The sequence below is a fragment of the Antedon mediterranea genome, chromosome 1, assembly GCF_964355755.1.
Source record: "Antedon mediterranea chromosome 1, ecAntMedi1.1, whole genome shotgun sequence".
NCBI lineage: Eukaryota > Metazoa > Echinodermata > Crinoidea > Comatulida > Antedonidae > Antedon > Antedon mediterranea.
Genome location: NC_092670.1, coordinates 7753992 through 7773468, shown reverse-complemented (window position 1 = coordinate 7773468; position 19477 = coordinate 7753992). Strand labels below are relative to the sequence as shown.

The 19477-nt window shown below is 32.8% G+C and overlaps 1 protein-coding gene across 1 annotated transcript; it reads left to right on the top strand.

The window, feature by feature from the left end:
• Window positions 1–15418: 15418 nt before the first annotated feature.
• Window positions 15419–17126, top strand: LOC140055186 (kappa-type opioid receptor-like). The gene has a single exon (XM_072100438.1). The coding sequence runs from the start codon at window positions 15689–15691 to the stop codon at window positions 16757–16759; it is 1071 nt and encodes a 356-aa protein (XP_071956539.1). The 5' UTR covers window positions 15419–15688; the 3' UTR covers window positions 16760–17126.
• The last annotated feature ends 2351 nt before the right edge of the window (window positions 17127–19477 follow it).

Here is a 19477-nt window from a genome sequence, read left to right as displayed (position 1 = left end):
TATGTTCTTTATTTTTTTTTAAATAAATGACCTATGACCTCAAAGCTAGTTTACATGTATCATCAGAAAGTAATTGCATCCTTCCCTTGTGCCTTTACATCATGTTATCCTTTAAATGTCAACAATTATATAAATAAATAGAATCCTTTATAAATGGTAAATCAAACACCTTAGGCAGATCAGTTTCCCATTAAAAGCACAGTTCAATCAACAACTGTTCGCCAATGTTATGTTTTAATTCATTATTCTTAGGTGTTTGTAGATTTTGAACACCCACGCGTTTTATTTTATTTTTACCCCCTTTTCGCTCTTTGTGAGTTCTCTCTTAACTAATAACTGAACAAATGTTTCTTTGTTTTAAATATATTGTTTTAATGTTTTATCATCTATTTAAATACCATTAGACAATATCTATAATAGGCAACTATTCTACTGTAAAATTGTAATTGTAATAAATAAACTGCCACTCACCTCTCTCAATTTGGATATTTGCAATGCAAATATATTCAGTTCGGCATATTTTTTAGGCCATATTGCTCTTATTCCAAAATTTAAAGACCCCTTCCCTGCAATTTTGGACGTTTTTTGGAAAATAATACATATATATCACTTTAAAAACATTAAACCATGTCATTCTTTGTCTTAAATGTACGTTTTATGGTAAATTATGATAAAAAGTGAGAAACAATGCACTACCTAAGTAGCTCGCGGCGATCGACCTCTCGTGGACGGTCTCAGGCCTAGCCTAGCTAGGCTTAGTTTTGTAGGCCTAGCTGGTAAACATCGGTAACGTACGAACATCGTACGCTAGCTATATACCTAGCCTGACGTTGTATAGTTGCTGCATTAATTGTCTTTCTATTTTTGCCAGACTCCGTTGATACAAATTGGGGAAAACCCGGTATTTTCGCTGAAAAGTAAAAAGTCTTCCATTTGTTTTGGCTTCACGATCGATCGAAAAGTGGGCGAATTACAGGTGAAAAACAACAATATCAATCCACGCGCAATGCATTTTGGGATTTATAGCGGGCCGCTATAATTATTAAAATCGATTTATTTTTCACATTTTTAACCGTTTAAAGACGAAAAAAGTTATCGCAATAGGACCATATAGTATTATTTTTACATTAAATATAGTTTGTGATCTTAAATTAGATCTAAAAAAGTAGGGAATGGGGCTTTAATGTCATTCATCAGAACAATTATTTTCTTTAATTTTTGTATACTTTTTACAGTATATTTTTTTTAAACGTGAAATATATTACTTGAAAGAGAAAAGCGTATAGTGATGGTATGACGATAAGGTGTTTGTATACGGAATATGTCCACCCATCAACTCGATTTGGCCAACCATCTTTCATCGTCGTATATTAACAGGTAATGTTAATGGCTTAGATTCACATATTTTATACAGTGTGTGTCATTCGATATTATTGATACAGGCATCTGATATTTTAGGATTTATCAGCTTTTCAGAAAAGAAGCTTTTCCATTTCATAAGGTATGCCCAACTTAACAAACGAAAGTGACTGATGCTTCTTGTGCTTTGTGAATATTTGGTTCAGTCAGCCGGAATAATTCTACTAAGAACTATTATTATTTCTGATAATTGAAGATATTATATCAATGTATCAACCTAGCCACTGTCTGTCTCCATCCATTGATAAATTCAACCTTAAAGTGCCTAAAACAAACTTGGCAAATTCCATTTGCGAGTGAGTGAGTGGCCGAGCGGTTAAGACAGTGGAACCGTAATTACGTAGCCATAACATCGGTAGGGGTTCGAGGCTCACCCACTCCATGGTTCTGGTGGTAGAAAGAGTCTTCTCGGATAAGGACTATAAACCGTAGGTCCAGTGTACACATCTAGCTCGTGTACACTTTAAAGAACCTAGTACATCTTTCGAGACGAGTAGGGGGTTACCCCGGTGTACTAGTACACTCACAGCCACTGATCACCAACTGGGCCCTCTGGGAGACCAGTCTTTGACTGAAGAGGTTACCCAGTATAAATAAATATTTCAATCAATATATTTCAATCAATCAATCATTTCGCACTGGGCATTATTTGCCGCGCTTTTCTCGTGCATTATCTCAGTATCATTGGTCAAAATTTTTTTTTCAAGACATGTGTGACCTGTTAACTGTTTCCATTATTATTATCTATTATGTCTATGTATTATGTGCTAGTCTCCAATATAATGTTTATTGTTAACTAGTTGTGCCATCTCTCTGTCCACGGCAACCACCACAGACACTCTATTAAATCTGTAATCTTTCAAGCGATAGACCTTCTGTTGAAATATATAATAACAAATGTACTAAATAGCCGCTGCCAACATTCAAACTAGGAAACCAACTAACTTATAATAATCCTATTATTGTTATCTATCACTCACTCAAAAAAACCCCACAAAAACGCACGCTTATATTTGTGCCAAACATCAAACAGAAAATTATCCACAATATCGTCCACCACAATCACAACCTAAAATATTAATTTGCACCAATGCTGATGAAGTTTTGATTGTAGTACATAAGTTTAATCTAATATTTAAAACTATATTATTCATAATGAAATTTTGTAGTGAGTGACCAAGCCTTTCTTTTCCTGTTGTCTGAACTTTTGTTTATAGACCGCCGTTGCCCAGATTTGAACTCAATATATATTACTTGATTTCAATATTATTCTTCACATTACCATCTCGCACAACCCAGTGGACTATAACAAGAATTACACACACATATTCACAGTTCCGCCAGCACATCATGTTCAGTTAGCATGAGCATCGAACTATAATATAAATGTAATGTTGCAATAAATGTGCAACCCATAAGATTATTTTCTCTACTTAGTTGTATCAAATGTTTTATAGACCGGAGTAAAATATATTCTTCATTGGATTGGCTATAAGCCTAAAACTCTGTTGCATTAAATCGTCAGATTAGACCTCGATACATTTAGTCAAAGCGCAAGCATAATAATGTTGACCGAAGATTACTGTAGATAATGTTTTTATGTCCCTATAAGCGAGAATTCTTAGGATAGAATCTAACCGAAGTACGTGTTATTATGACGAGCGTAGTGCTTTTCTATAACACACGTCCATGATCGAATTGTGGGTTTAGCTATGAAATGAATACCAGATCAATATTAATAGACAGGCAGCCCAGAGACATTTGGTTAGATGAGCCTTTCTTGGTCCCCCACGTCTATAATACGCAGCGGGGTGTACCCGGCAGGGACCCATTTTTAATTACATTTAGTAACCTACACCATATTCATATAGTTATATATTGAAACCTAGGCTCTCTGGGCTGCCAGTTTAATTTTCTTCCCTTTCTGTGTTATGCAGTGGTTAGCATTTGTGCGTACTTGGTTGGTCAATTATAGTTCCAGGTGGGACAGGGTGACAATCACCATAATGATCGTTCTGATTTTAAGAACAATCTTTGTACGACATTGTTTTAATATCGAAATTTCTTTCATGTTGGCATTTTAACTTATGTATATCTATGTTAAATATGTTATATTCATGACCTTTTCAAAAATACTACGTAACTTAATACAGCATATTTTGTTGTACATTTCAAGTCATATTACAGAACCTAATAATATTAACACGTTAAGTCCATGATGTAAGGAATTATAATTTGATGAGAATCAGAATTACTGTTAATATTCCTACACTGTGCTACATTTTATATGTAACTAACATTACATTTCATTATGTATTACCACACATTATATTACTGTAATATGTGCATTGTTAACGCACGAAATCTCTTTGGAGCAGTTTTCACGCAATTGTCGGGCAGGTTTACACAACCCGCACTCGATGAAACTCGTGAAAATTGAAACAAATAGTACAGTATACGTTATAGTTTTCTCTAGCGGAAACTTCTTTAAAACACGAGTAACGATCATAAGTCATTTTTACGTGTTTGGGTCGAGTGTAGCTGCGCGGTAAGCATGACGTAAACATACACATCTTAGAAAATGCACCGTAACTTTGTTAAGCGTATTATATAACATTGTAATACAGGTTTATTATTTTGTAACATACACTTTTGAAGCACCGATACAATAAAACTCGAAATACAATACAAGGCCGTCTCTATGAAAATAAAAAAACAATTCCAAATAAAGATATACGGTACTAAACATTAAAAAAAACTTACGGAAGATTGAATTGTAGCCTATACGGGACAATTGTATCATATTCTTGCATGTTATCCTGCTACTAAAGATGGGCCTAATTATTTTCAAAAACCTAGTGCCCTAAATGAATTTGAGACCGTCATGCAATAGATTGAAATTACAGTCGAAGATCCTTTTATACATGGTTTATAGTGGGAGCCAAAGAAGAGTAAAATTTCACTCTCCCTGGATCGCCATCTTGGATTTTAAAATAGAAAATATTATTGAAAATATGTAGATAATATAAATCATATGGTAACAATTAACTGTTGCCATACAATTCATATGTAACTCCCACACAAGTAATAGACCGCAGGTATATACACAAAATATAAAATCTCATTTTAGAAATATGATATCTAGCCTTTAGAATATTTATTATCATCTTCTCAGCAAGAAAAACCAATAACACCAACATTATCTAGAGAAGAAACAAACTGTAATGTTTCGTTATCTCATAATTCTATTTTTTTGGAATGTGTCGTTTTTTTATTGCGGTATACTTCGGATTCATGAAAGCGCGAGCGTAATAAAATATGAAACAAAAATCGCATATAGATTTATCTGACATTAATATGGCCACAAAAGTCAATTATGTGTTTTTGTATTGTCTTCGCAGTATCATTACTATTGTATCATTCTCTAAACGTCCTTCACTAAGTCACGTGATATCGGGCGCTACAGGCGATACACAATGAGTTATTTTTATCCTCCTTGTCTTAGCTTGTCTACAGTCAACTTTTAAGCTGTTTTAAATGTTTATTTTAAATTAATGTATACATTACGTGTATATTACTATGGCTGCTGTCATATACATGCAATTCCCTAATCTGTATTTGGAAAAGTAAAATTAAGCTTTATACCGAAATGTATAGTAACATATAAATACATGAGTTAAAATAGGCATACATTTTAATGTTTTCCAGACACCTTTAATACTATTTTACATGACCTTTAATTAAAATTGACATAGTTGCAATACCGACCGATGTAATACATACTAATTCAAAATACACAATATAATGTTGATCCGTGACGTGGATAAACATGTTGAAATTGAATTAGTTTTGGAGGGGTTCTATGCCGCAAAACCAACAATGGGGTTGTGCGCATATCATGTGATAGAAACTGAATTGGGTAATTTCAAATCGAACTTCAAAGTACTAATAAAGAACATTGCACATCACATCAGATAGATGACTAGTTTCAGTACAGCAGTTTCTCACAGTTTTGTGTGTGTTAAAATGAATATTATATATTTGAAGTATACAATAATTCTGTCCAGTTATTCCTTATTTTATCTATTAATAATAATCAGTCAAAGTCAGTCGATCAATAAACAAGCAAAAAACAGCAAACCACGAGTAATCAATACCAATAAATCAATCAGTATTTAACGATCGCCTGCACGGCAATTTAGTCATAAAATATCCACATAAACAAAACAAGGTTTAGCTACAGTAGTACCTAGCATTATTTTATTTCGTTCATGATTTCAACGCCGTCTATTTAACTTGCTGTTTTATGTTGTTTCACTCTGACATTTATTAATATAGTATAATTCTAAAACAACTGTTTTCTACACCTTTTGACATATCACTCGGGCGTATAATGTGACATAGACATTTTTATATCTGCAGCTGTTTTCTTTCGCATTAAAGTATCAATGGCGCATGCCATAATACTTGCGTAACTTGAATAATGACTGAAAGGTATATGTTAAAGAATACGACGTCTATTTAGTTAATTTGGATGGATAAATGAATAGATTGATGTAATTTAAACACACGTAATCTTCGTTTCTAGTGAGGTCATGCTGAAAGTGAACACTGTTCAGGAGAAAATATAAGCTTATGTGGGTTGTGTACAAGGTTAATGTGTTATATTGTATACTGGTATTTTATGTAGTTGATGTCATAAATTATCATAATGCCGGGATGTAGTGTTCATATTAAATCAATTTGTAACGTATGTTACTTTACCTTTCGTCACCGTAAATTATATAATTGACGTAAATGTCAATGCCTCTTAAAAGTATAACTAGTATAAACTATAACAGTGTAATACGGTATACCCGATTACCGGTGCTGTTTCTCCACAATATTTGCCCAGTATATACAGCATCTCAGTTAGGTTATGGTAAATGATTTAATAAAAGATATGTGAAACACATGTGATGTTGTATTAGCGAATAATTATTCCTATATGACAGTACCGAGAATCATTGAACCATTTCGTTATGATGATGTAGGATACTGCTCTATTTGGATGAGTAGAACTAAAGTCCGAACTGAATAGTTTTTATCCATAACCGGTTGTATCCTGCGCTCTATTGACTGGTGTATATTCTTTTCGGTGAGTGGATTGCATTGTAAACCACATACTGATCAGAAAGAATCAAACAATCAAAGACTAATACCATTGAAGAGTGATATGTCACTCTTCCCTGGTAATACTATTACTTTACTATCTGAAGCAGTTAAAAAACTGGTCTGAAAACGTCGATAAAATTCCCTATCTGAAACCGGATATAGCACGCCCTCTGTAGACGACTAACCTGCCCTCTATACAATTAGCCTAACAATAGTGATAGGTCTATAGTATGTAGCACCACCAATTGTGGAAAAGATTTTAAGGTAATTCAATGCTTCATTTCTACCAGCTATGTGCGGGCGTGGCAGTAGTAGCATATGGGGATATTTCACAAACAAATAGAGATTTTTAAATTTCAGTGACTTTTCAGCGGCTTAGAACAACGCATTATTCTACAATCAGTAATCTTAGTGTTTAGTAGTGTCAAGCGCTGCATTAAAATGATAATAATTATTTAATAAACATGTATAGGCTACCGTTCGTAGTCAACCATATCAATAACATATTTCAATTAACAAGGATAACACTTTACAGAAAGTGAAATTCAATGTCGGTCTTTCTTTGTGTTCAACCTACTGTACCATCATATTGTGTTCTATTATGTTAAGTCCTTTCTGCGCATAATTTTCACTTTCTGGTTAAAATTCTCGGTTTTGGAAGAGGTTGTGACTATAAGCGCTGCCGCTAGAAACAAGTTTACTGTACTAATAAAACATACTATTATCATTATTATTAATATTACTGTGCAATTTAGTTAAATAGGCATACACGTACTTTAGAGCTTTGTGGGATGTCGTTTTTGGCGTCAGAATTGTAGTTACGTGCGTGTCCAGTAGCCAATTAAGGGGCTTAATGACGGTACCTTGATAATCTTATAAAATATGTTCTGATACTTAATGAGATTATGTATAGGCCTACACATAAAATCCACAATATTATTATTCATTGGAATATTAAAATAAACTAATAAATCATACGATAATTGCATTTCATGGAATTTGTAGGTCAATTGCTATTAAAATGTTTTGTTTTATAACTCCCTCAATTTTGCAGAATGAGTGGAAGTGTTTGTTCAAGAATTTAATGTAAACATGATACTTAACCCAAAAGAATAAAAAAAAAACACAGTTGATGATAAATCATAATAAACCTGTCGAAGCATTGACATAATGTTGTTTATGTACTGATTTATTCTTTCCATCTTTGACCATAGTAAATTGATTTTAGAATTTATATAAAAAGGTTTGTTTTGATTAAGTTTAAAATTGAACAATACTAATCTGTCATCTCGGTATATCAAATACCTAGAATTTGTTCAAAGCGTCACCTCCAAACTTGACCAATCATGAAAGAAATAGGCCTAGATAACTTTTGTTTTTTTATTAACTAGCTTCCATAAATAATTGATGAGCACATTTTAATAAACATCATATATTTAATTGAGATGTGTGGCTAGTGGGCAAATAAGTTAAAGAATAAGTTAAAAGAACTTAACAAAAATATATTGAGAACACACAGGGACTACTTGGCAAAATGCAGAGCGACAATAAGCGTGCTATTTATTAGTTCTGTCGATAAAGATAACTCGAGATTTTAATAAGTATTGGTGACGTCACAAATATGACGATTTTTTGTTGTTCATTACTGGTACCAGTGGATTGGAATATATGTACTTGCTAGCAGACTGGCATTTTTATTATTCTATATGAAGTTGCATCCTAAAGCTTGGTTCCCACTAGAACGTAACGCAATGACGTAAACGCAACGGAAACGTTTTAACCAATGACAAGCGAAGTTATATGCAGTTAGCAATCACAAGCGAATAAGCCATCGGTTGTGATTGGTCAATTCACTTGCGTTGCGTTACGTCCTTGTGTTGCGTCGCCAATGGGAACCACGCATTATTGTCGTTTTTTTAGATCACGGAACAGCATAATAGTACTACAGAAAAGTGCACACGTTAATTACAAGGGACGTATTGCGTATACATTCTATAAAAATAGTTGTGAAACATATAATTCCCAATTGCGTTATAATTTGGAAAATGGAAATTAGGTATTAGTCGATCAGACAAATAATTATGTTAAGTACCGAACTATCACTGCACTAGCAGACGAAACATTATTTCAAGGTAATCTATCTATTTTTAAGATTTCTAAATGTAAATGCATTGACTAACATTCAAATCGTCTGTACTTATTAAGTCAGTAAATCATAAACTATATGTTGCAACATTTTGTAATCATTCGTCGCTCTATGTTGGTGAACAAACATTAGTTGATGACTAACACAAGTCATAGATCTTTTCAGATATTTATTAGGTATTTGTTAGATAATACTGTAACATTTTAGGCCTATTTAACATGGTTTCCGTTCCCTCAACCACAGTTATATAAGATAGGTTAAATGCAGCTATTTAAGAATATGTACTTTACACAACGTGTGCCGCAGCAGTTTTATCTACTAACTATTAAGATATTAAATGTTCAAGCTATTAAAGTAAGTATACTATCACCAAAACTTAATTAACACAAACATTCATTTGATTGGATGATAAGCACACTATTAACTCTGATGACCTGTTGAAAAGAAACATTAAAGGCGTTTAGTAAATGATTGCCTTGGTAGAGTAGGCCTGTACATAAAAGAAAAGTAGGCCGCTGACATTGGTTATTAGATATCATAATTAGATCAATCCATATATAACACTATCCTTGGGTTATAATTCTATAGATAGTACAAAAGTAATTAAAGTTTACATTAAAGTCCGTCGATACAGACGTATGCTCTGTCTACACTATCAAACTAATGTTCCTAAAATATGGTAGCGATACGACATTATCATTTCCATCACATTGTTTTGTCACATAAAGTTTAATAGTGTAGACAGACAGCTTAAGGATACAATGTGACATCTAAAGTCCGTTTAGCTAAATTTAGGCCTACTTCCTTGTTTTTTAATATTCAATGTACGTTGCAAAATACAAGAAACTGTGTTCTTCTTCTTAGAAGATATGGATCTCTACAGCAATACAAAATCAGCAACATATGTATAAATGTCTACAGTAACATAACACAAAACAAGGCCAACAGCCATAAGTCGCGTGCTAAAACGCATAGTGATACCGGACCGACAGACAGACCGACCAAAATAGTGAACTATAGAGTCGCGTCCACGCGACTAAAAACTTTATTTCTTTTTTTCAGCAGAAGAAGATTTAATCAAAGATATTATTTGTAAAAACATGAAGCAATTTGAAAATGTATTTGCTGAAACAACTAAACTAAAACTAATTTTTGCATTAAATATTTTAAAAATGAAAATCACAAAATAACATAACTTAAAACTCAATTAAGTAGAGGCTTAATAACAAGTGTGAACAATAATATAAAACGTAATTAAGATATACGATCTCTGTTAAATTATGTTTTTATCGTATCACTTAATCACTTCGTATTCTTTTTATTACGTAATTAATTCAGTTTTTATTTACAATGAACTCTTACGTATCATTCGATTTTATTTAGAGTTGGCTATCAACAGCTGCTATGGCTATGTTCACTATTCATTTAAGAGTCTGTGACATGATAAATTAACAGGCCTCTACCTTTTTAGTCGCGTGGAAGCGACTCTATAGTTCACTATGTCGGTCGGTCGGTCGGTCTGTTGGTCCGGTATCACTATGCGTTTTATCGCTTTCTGACCCTATCTTGATATCAGTTTAATCTAGCTTTAGTCGCATGGAAGCGACTCTATAGTTCACTATGTCGGTTGGTCGGTTGGTCTGTCGGTCAGTCGGTCTGTCGGTCCGGTATCACTATGCGTTTTATCGCTTTCTGACCTTATCTTGATATCAGTTTAATCTAGCTAAGTCAATTTTTCACAGTATATTCCTTATGGCCAGGAATCGATGTGGTTATGTTTTCACGGTGCGCAATAAAAAATTACGCGGTCTACGCACGATTTAACGAAATCACGTTTGTAATCATATCTTCACAACCATGAATCACAATTAAATAAAATTTGGTACTCATAAATTTCAGGGCATAAATCATCATATGGCAATAAAATTACGTGCGTAGCGCATGTAACGCATGCGTACGCGCGCTTAAAATTTTCAAAATTTATTTTCGATGAAATAAGAGTACGTTTCAGGCAATTTTAAGCGTTTTTGCGCGCGCACTGCACGTTAAATGTTATTGCGCACTCTTTTTGCCCGATTTCTGTTTTCTTGACTTACTTTTCAACTCGAAATTACGTTATACGAGCACGTCAAAAGTGACAGGCTACGCACGTGTAAATTAAAAAAATATAACTGTTTTTAAACATTTCAACATTTTTAAACATGTTCAGTAATTTCGGTCAGTTGGTAGGTTGGTCGGTCGGTCGGTAAACACTAAGCACACGACTGCAGCCATCTATATGGCCTTGTTTCATAATGTCTCTGTTAGTAGGATAACGTCAAAACTAAATGACGGAATCTTACCAAATTTCAACCACTACTAGGTATGTGGTCACGGATTAAATTGAAAATCTCAATTCTGAACCACTTTTTATTTTATTAATTCTTGACCATACGTCAAAACTACAATACGATTCTTGATAGTTTTCTCTTTTCACTCCTAGCGGCTGTTGCAACTCCCTAGTTTCATTGTTTTTATAAAACAATAATTCGGCTCATTTTTATGTGGCACTATTTGCAATTATATGTACAATATTTTAATATAATTATTGTATTTACAGTTATTTGCATATAAATATTTCAATATCTTGCGCTAGACATCAAACAGAATAATGTTGTGTATTACTTTTGATAAGTTATAAACCTGCAACAATAACAATTATTTGCCCTTTTTATAACCAGTCTATGGTAACGGTATTGCTTTCAGTTTCTTTGTTACTATATCTATTTGTATTTGAAACTAGATATGTGAATATATTTTAATAATTAAATTATGTTTTCAATCTCAATTTTTCTCTTAATTTATACTTCATTCTGTTATGAACGCAATTCAAATGCATAGTTTTGTTTATTATTTTTTTATAATCAAATACCTTTTTCCAAAACTGTATATTGCTTTTTACTTGTGTTAAACGACGACGTATTTGTGTTTATGTGTATTAATACGGTGAGCCAATTTATGATAAGATATTTTTATATAGCAAACTAGCTCCTAATGTTACTTATCATGTATAAAATGGAATTTTAGTAGTACATGTATAGTCATATCTGAAAGTGTTTTTGCTATGGTTCTTTAATGAGATTTGTGAAATATAAATTATTATTTCACATAAAATGTTTTCACCAAGACGGGAACTGAACATAAAGATGTTAATGTTTTAGACCGAAAAAAGGTTATACATTTTCTTCTATCTAAATACCTTGAGGGTAAAAATAGACACAATGCTATCGAATCAAACCATTACATTGCAAGTTATGTTTGGCGTTTACTCGCTTTCGATTAATTTCTTTTTCATATTTATTTTAACGTTGTTTCTGTGAGGTCAGTTTTAAAAGGAAATATTGATTAAAACTATGAAATTCCTGCTTTTAATCAGATTTTACTATATTTTATAATCCGGGTATATTAGTGACCTGCCTACCAAAGGTAGCAAATAATGGTTTATGAGGCCAACTTACCAGGTTATTAAATTTCTCCTGAATTAACCCTATGTTACAATCATGATGTAATGTTTAAAAGCCTAGAATTTCCCCCAAATCGCTAATTGATATTCATGCATTGTATAAGAAGCGTATTACTAGTGATGAGACTTATATGTGATTTCTTTATCACATTTACACGACGGATAAGCAATCTTATGTATGATGACATTCGATACCATGCACTATTACGTATCATTTTCCCAATTGTCGAGTATTGTTCAGGATTATCAAACATAATATTATGAAATAATTACTTTTAGTACAATGACTCCTCCGTAATGGGTTTTCAGTGATTTCAATTAACATTATTGAATATATATATAATCTAGGCCTATACATAATTATATACAGGAATATCCAAACTGCATTATGTTGTTCATGCTAACTACTTTCACATTATGTTTTACAATTATTGTTTATGATTAATTTGGAATAATATATTACTCCTTCAATACTACTCCACTTCGATTTTTGTTCTCCGCGTTGACAGTCATTTTCGTTTCAATTTTTTCTCACTTTCGTTGATCATTGTTTAATAGCCCTACCTTCTTGTGCGGATACCACTGATAAGCAGAAACGTTAACGTTGTAAGTCCTAGTTTCTAGGCCATCTCAAAATCGAAAGATCTCTAATCGTAAATCATAAGGTATCATTTACTTTCAAATTGACGTTTATGTCTACGTGCAATATTAATAACAATTTAACACGGCAACATTTTCCAAATAGACCTAGTCTGTAAATTATCTTCCTCATTATGATTTTTGTAGCATTTACTTGTAGTTAAATATTGGCCTGTATCTAAGGGGAACGTATCTTTAGTAATCTAAGACCAGGGAAGTACTAAGGGCCTATTATCAATAACCTAAGAAGGAAGGAATGCATATGAGCGTGATAAATCACTACAAATTGTAATTATTCCGACAGAACGTGGGTTGCATTGTTATCTGATTCTCGTAAGTATTCTCGTAGTTTGTCACCTTACTAAAACCTTCCAAAATTCACTTACTATTGTGCCGTGTGTTGTCTCTCTTCCAAATACGTTAGGATAGCCATTTGAGAAGTCTCGTAATAATAGAACAGCAAGTATAATACAAAGGTAAGCAACAAGGATATAATATTTAGAAAGGTTCTTGGGACACATCACAAGTTCTGGAAATATTATCTATTGAAGGCGTTTTTAAATTACATAAACTCTTAGTAGGATTTAAGGTGTTGAAAGGTTACTGTCCACATTCATTCAATGAGTATATCGAAACTAGTGAAAGGCAATACTTATAATTCTGTATTTTGTTTCCTATGGGAGCAAATAGGCCTACCAAATTACATAAAAAGTTCACCACCAATTTTGATATTCAAGGATGCTTTGACAAAACATGTTATTTCATGTTATGTATAGTTTTATTTGTGGTACAATTGTTTATTTTTCTTGTATATAGTCCTATATGTTTTATTTTATCTGTATTTTATTATGGAGTGAGTGCAGAATCTGATTGGGCTTTAGCCTAAATTCTCAATCCTATTATTCATTGGTGACCGAATAACCATTATTAATATTGAGCTAGCTCTTTGTCTCTTTGTCTTTTATAGTTTCACAATCTTGAAGACAATGGTTTGAATCGCCTTTAAGTGATTTGCATTTTCTTGTTGACCACCAGAACAGAAGTCATTATCATTCGTTTCAATATTATACTATGCAACACAAATAATAATATAAACTAATACTAATATCATTTCATGATATGTATACGTGTCAATTAATTCAATATCATCACTTAAATTAGTTTCTTTTAACTAATGTTTTATGCATATTTTCTTTTATTTAAAACCAGTTTTAATTACCGTATTAATAATTTAGTAAAATAATTTTCAACAACCACATTATTATTTATTCTTGAAATTGCTACATTTTGCTTTCCTTTTTTCCTTTCCATTGTTTGAGATCTTGTCAACGAAACGAATTTCCTTTTGGACCAATACATTTCTGTATTCTGTATTCTGTATTTATTTAAACATTTATTATTATTACTACTATTAAAACAATATAATTATATTATTCAATAACCATCCAATTGTCAATTTACAGAAAATAGTTATTTTTATTCTTAAAAATGTCTACATCTTTTTTTCTCATCCGATCTTTTATAGATTCTCTAATTAGCAATATCCCAATTAGCCAGAAATAACACAAAGTTAATTGGAATATTTATAAACAGGTTGTTATACTAATTGGTTCATGGAGACGCTTAGTACTGTCTGACTGAATCATCATAGGTGAAAGTTAACTTGATAATTTATTCATTATCTGTATTTAATAATTTTACCATTTAAAGTTCACGTTTATATGGCCCAATCCCGTCATTAACAATAACCTTAGGTCCAAAATATTATTTAACTAAGCTAAGTACTTATCTGCTGCGGATGAGTTCTGTTCATTTATTTGTTTAAATATTTATGTACAGTAATTTTATAAACATCTGCAATATGTTTTAGGTAATACGACCATTTAAAGTTCACGTTTACAATCTTTGCAATAAAGCTCTGTCTACAAACTAGTTTGACCAAAAAAAAGTGTGATGTTCCCAAATATGGTAAGTTATATGACGTCATCATCGTCATACATTGGCAAATCACATTTTTTTACACATAAAGTTTGATAGTGTAGACAGAGCGTTGGACTCCCGATTGGACTTGTCAGCAGAATTAGTGTTTCTAGAGCCGGTGATGTTGTTCTATACAATTCATAGTAAAAATGTCTACCCTGTTTGATGTTACACGCGGGCATATTACCTAGTAAATAAATAAAATAAATAAATAATAATAAGAAGAAAGTGTATGTATGAATTATGTTGTACTGTACATCTTTCGCATATTTTTATGATTCCTGGTGCGATAGATACGTGCACTCCCACATGTTAATTAGGTTGTCACAAATGAGACTTACGTAGTCATAATTTTTTTAGTAACGTGTGCTATATTATGCTAAAATATCAGATACGTGATCCTAATTACATGATTCGCTAAACGTCCATTACCATAGAGTATTATTAAACCATTGGACAGAAAATAAGTAGTTATTTTGATATGATTTATTTCTGTTTTCTTTTGATTTGCAGACCAATCCTGGACCAATGGTGACGAGTGAGTTAGATCTAGTTGATCCAGTTGCCGCGTATTTCATGCTATTCAATCCGGAAATCGTTGTGACAATAGAGTATTTTGAAACGGAGTAAATCACTCGTGTTCTTGTATACAACATATAGCAGACGATGTATTCAGCCCAAGAAAACTTACAAGGAGGATTATGTTCATTATATCTTTTATGAGGTATAAAATAGATTGACGTTAAACCAATCAATCAAAACGTTCGTATGCCGTATGAAGGAAACTTGCCTAATTACGAAAACGGACCTGCACAACAGACGTATAGTGTTGCTAAAAAGTAATTATTATGGCTGTTACATATTCTATGACAGATTATTTGAATCTCACTACACCTGATGATGACCCATGTATATCTCGATCAGATGAGATTAAGAAGAACTTTTGGGATTGGGAGACAACGTGCCGACTGATCTTTGCCGTTCTTGGTATCTCTGGTAATGGTATTGTGGTAGCAGTATACCTAAAGAAGCACCTAATACGTAACTCTGCATCGTATTTTATCGTCTGCCTTGCAGCAGCCGATCTCATTTCATCAGTTGCTATGATACCGATCCCGCGTAAAGATTACGTTGAAAATACGACAATGGGAAATTTATATTGCAAGGTAATCTTTTCATCCTTACTGCTGTGGGTATCTGTTTTTGCTTCCGTACTGCTTTTAACTGTTTTAACTGTTGATCGATATGTTGCAGTAATCCATCCAACAAAATATAAGTATATATTTAAATTAACCAGATTGAAATACATAGTACTGGCCGTATGTTTATTCTCCTTCGTATTTTATACATACAGTATATACATTACCGATGTTATAGACTGTAAATGTCAAATCAAGTGGCCTAACGAAGTGTTCCGAATTTTTATTGGTGTATGTTTGTTCATGTTACAATATTTCCTACCCGTGTGTATTATGGTGGTTGTAAATTTGAAGATCATCTATAATTTAAAAAATCAAGCCGACAATCTGATGCGACGTAACACGTCATCTAGAAACCCTGGTGTTTCGCTGATGAGAGCTAGACGAAAAATGATACGGATGGTCATTATAGTCGTTGTTATTTTTATTATATGCTGGACTCCTGATCAGGTGTTGCATTTCGCTTACATACTCGATCTGGTAGAGGAAGAATATCTTTACTCCGCTACATACCAGGGTTTTGTCCTGATGGCGTACGCCAACTCGTGTGCTAATCCGATAATATACATGTTTGTTAATGAGCAATTAAGAAATGGCGTAAAAGGCTGTCTTCCATACAAACTTCGACAGCTTCTGAACATTGAAACGGATAGTTTCCATGGCTCGTCGGTTAACTGTAAAAAAACAGATAAAGAACCTGGATATGAGACAGTATGTTGACATGCTTAAAACGAGTTTACGTCAAGTACTAACGCGTTTTTTCAACACTTTAAAAAATCTATGAGACTGTACTGTAATTATCGCACACCTTCGCACTTTATTACAATTTATTACAGCTATCGCGTTAATATTGCGTAGGAACGCGTTTTCTTCACTCAATACCAAGGCATGAACAAGCTTAATATTTACAAAAACTAATGTACATATATCTTCTACGTTAGCGATAAGTTAACAGAATGTGAACCATTGTTATCCTTATATATTTTTACTGCATAAGAAATGAGACACAACAATTCTATGTTAATTGTGGTTTTAGGTATAGTTTTATGTTAACATTGTGTTTGCACATATACAAACTGAGTATGACTGGATTACATATAAATAAAGCTGTTTCCCACAACACCACGTGTTTATGATTTATGCAGTATTACACTCACTATAGAGATGCTTACAAACAATGTATGTGTAAAAATCGAAAACAGTAAATATCGTCTGAATTTGATTTAGAGAACCGGTATATACTATTCGTGCATACAGCATACCGGATTCAACCCTCTAATCACAGTGGACGACGGGTAGAGCATAACGGATTGTAACTAGCGCCATCACAGCAGCATACAATTGACATGACACAACATTATCTTAAAGTGGTTATGCTACAGTTTTAACTTGTCTTTCATGTGCTACTGTCACTCAATATCTAGTAACAAGCGTTTAGACAATATGAATGTCATTAATTAAAACATTTTATTTTTTGTTGATGCCTTTATCAGACAGATCGTTCAGTGTTGTTGCTCCGAAACTTTGAAATCGCTTGCCGAACAAAGTGAGGAATTCAGACTTTCCCGTCACATCTTAAAAATTATCTTTTATCCAAAATGCTTGAGTATTTTTCTTCCATCACTATGCTGTACACCGCCATTGGATGTATTTCTGAGCGAAAACAATGATACTAATAACAACAACAATAACCTAAAACTACTTTCAAAGAATTTCTGGTTTATTTTACATCCCTGATGTGCATAGTATATCGACAATCGTCGCCAACAGCAACCACTAGAGAGCATAATACAATACATCATGTTTTTCCTCTTTCATAAATTGTCTTATTAGAAAAATATTAATCTTACTTTATAATAGGCCTACAGGTTTTATATATAATGTTCATTAGGTTAATCAATTTTCAATTTTAATTGTTTGAATTATACTACATGTGCAATTCAATTCACGTATCTGTATGATCTATGCCTAGGGGTAATTGAATGTTATCGGTGTTTTTATTATTATTACTACTTTTCCTATCGTTTGTATTTTATCCTTTGTGTGGGTATTTTGTATTTACCCAAAACATTACATTACATAAATCATTATTATCATCATCATCATCATCAATATCACCATTATCATCAACATCGTCATCATCATAATAATCAATATCATAACTATCATCTTCAACATCATCATTCTCATTATCATCAACATCGTCGTAAGTATGATTATCATCATCATAATAATCATCATCAAAATTATCATCATCATCATATAATATCATCCTCAATGTCATCATAATCAAATATAGTTAATTTAGCATTATCTGGCATCATATATTTAGTAAAATATTGAAAGAACCATTCATCACCATCGTCATCTCATCATCATCATTAATCAAATCATAATAATAAATATTATCGCCGTCATCATCAACACTGCCATCAATAATAATAATGCAGTAATAGTTCATTCTTATATAGCGCATATAAGCAAGCTTTCAATGCGCTGAACATTATTACCCCAGTCATTTTTTGGATCAAACACGTATAGAAACATACTCCCATAATGCAGTTAGTAATCAGCGCAAAGTTGTGTCTTGATCTAACCGGGTACCCATTTATACACCTGGGTGGAGAGAGGCAAACGTAAGTAAAGTATCTTGCCTAAGGATATGCTGCGAGAGTTGGATTCGAACCTCGGTCTCACGATCAGTAGTCCACAACACCCTGCGCCACACGCCCTCGCAACAACACCATCATCATCATCGTTGTCATAATTATCATCATCATCATCATCATCTTCAAAAATAGTTAATTCCACGTTTCCTGCCACCATATATAAAATAATTGATCATCATTACCATCGTGATTGTTAACAATAACACCATCATTATTATCTATTGTACGTTGTCGCCATCATAAAAAATAGTTAATTTCATGTTCCCTGCCATCATATTAATATAAAATGAAAGAAAACAATTCAGTTTTCAAAGATCATCACCATCGTCATTATCATCAACACTATTATAATCATCATCATCCCCACCATCATCATCATCATCACCAGCACCATCATCTTCAACATCATCATCATAAACAACAACACCACCATCATCATCATCATCATAATCATCATCAACACCACCAGCATCTCCATCATCACCAACACCATCATCTTCAACATCATCAACATCATCATCATAAACAACAACAACACCATCATCTCCATCATCATAATCAACAACACCACCATCACTATCATCATCATCAAAACAACCATCATCTCCATAATCATCATCATCATTTCATTTCATTTATTTTTTTCGCAAAAAAATACAATATAAAAAAACATGGACAAAAAACAAGAAAACATCACACAAAACCAGGGAGAGACATGATTCCTAAAAAGCGAACTTAATCACTATCTAGTAGGTCTCCTATTGCACTG

Excerpts from the sequence above, each read along its gene's own strand:
- LOC140055186 (XM_072100438.1), top strand. The coding sequence starts at position 15,689 with ATGGCTGTTACATATTCTATGACAGATTATTTGAATCTCACTACACCT.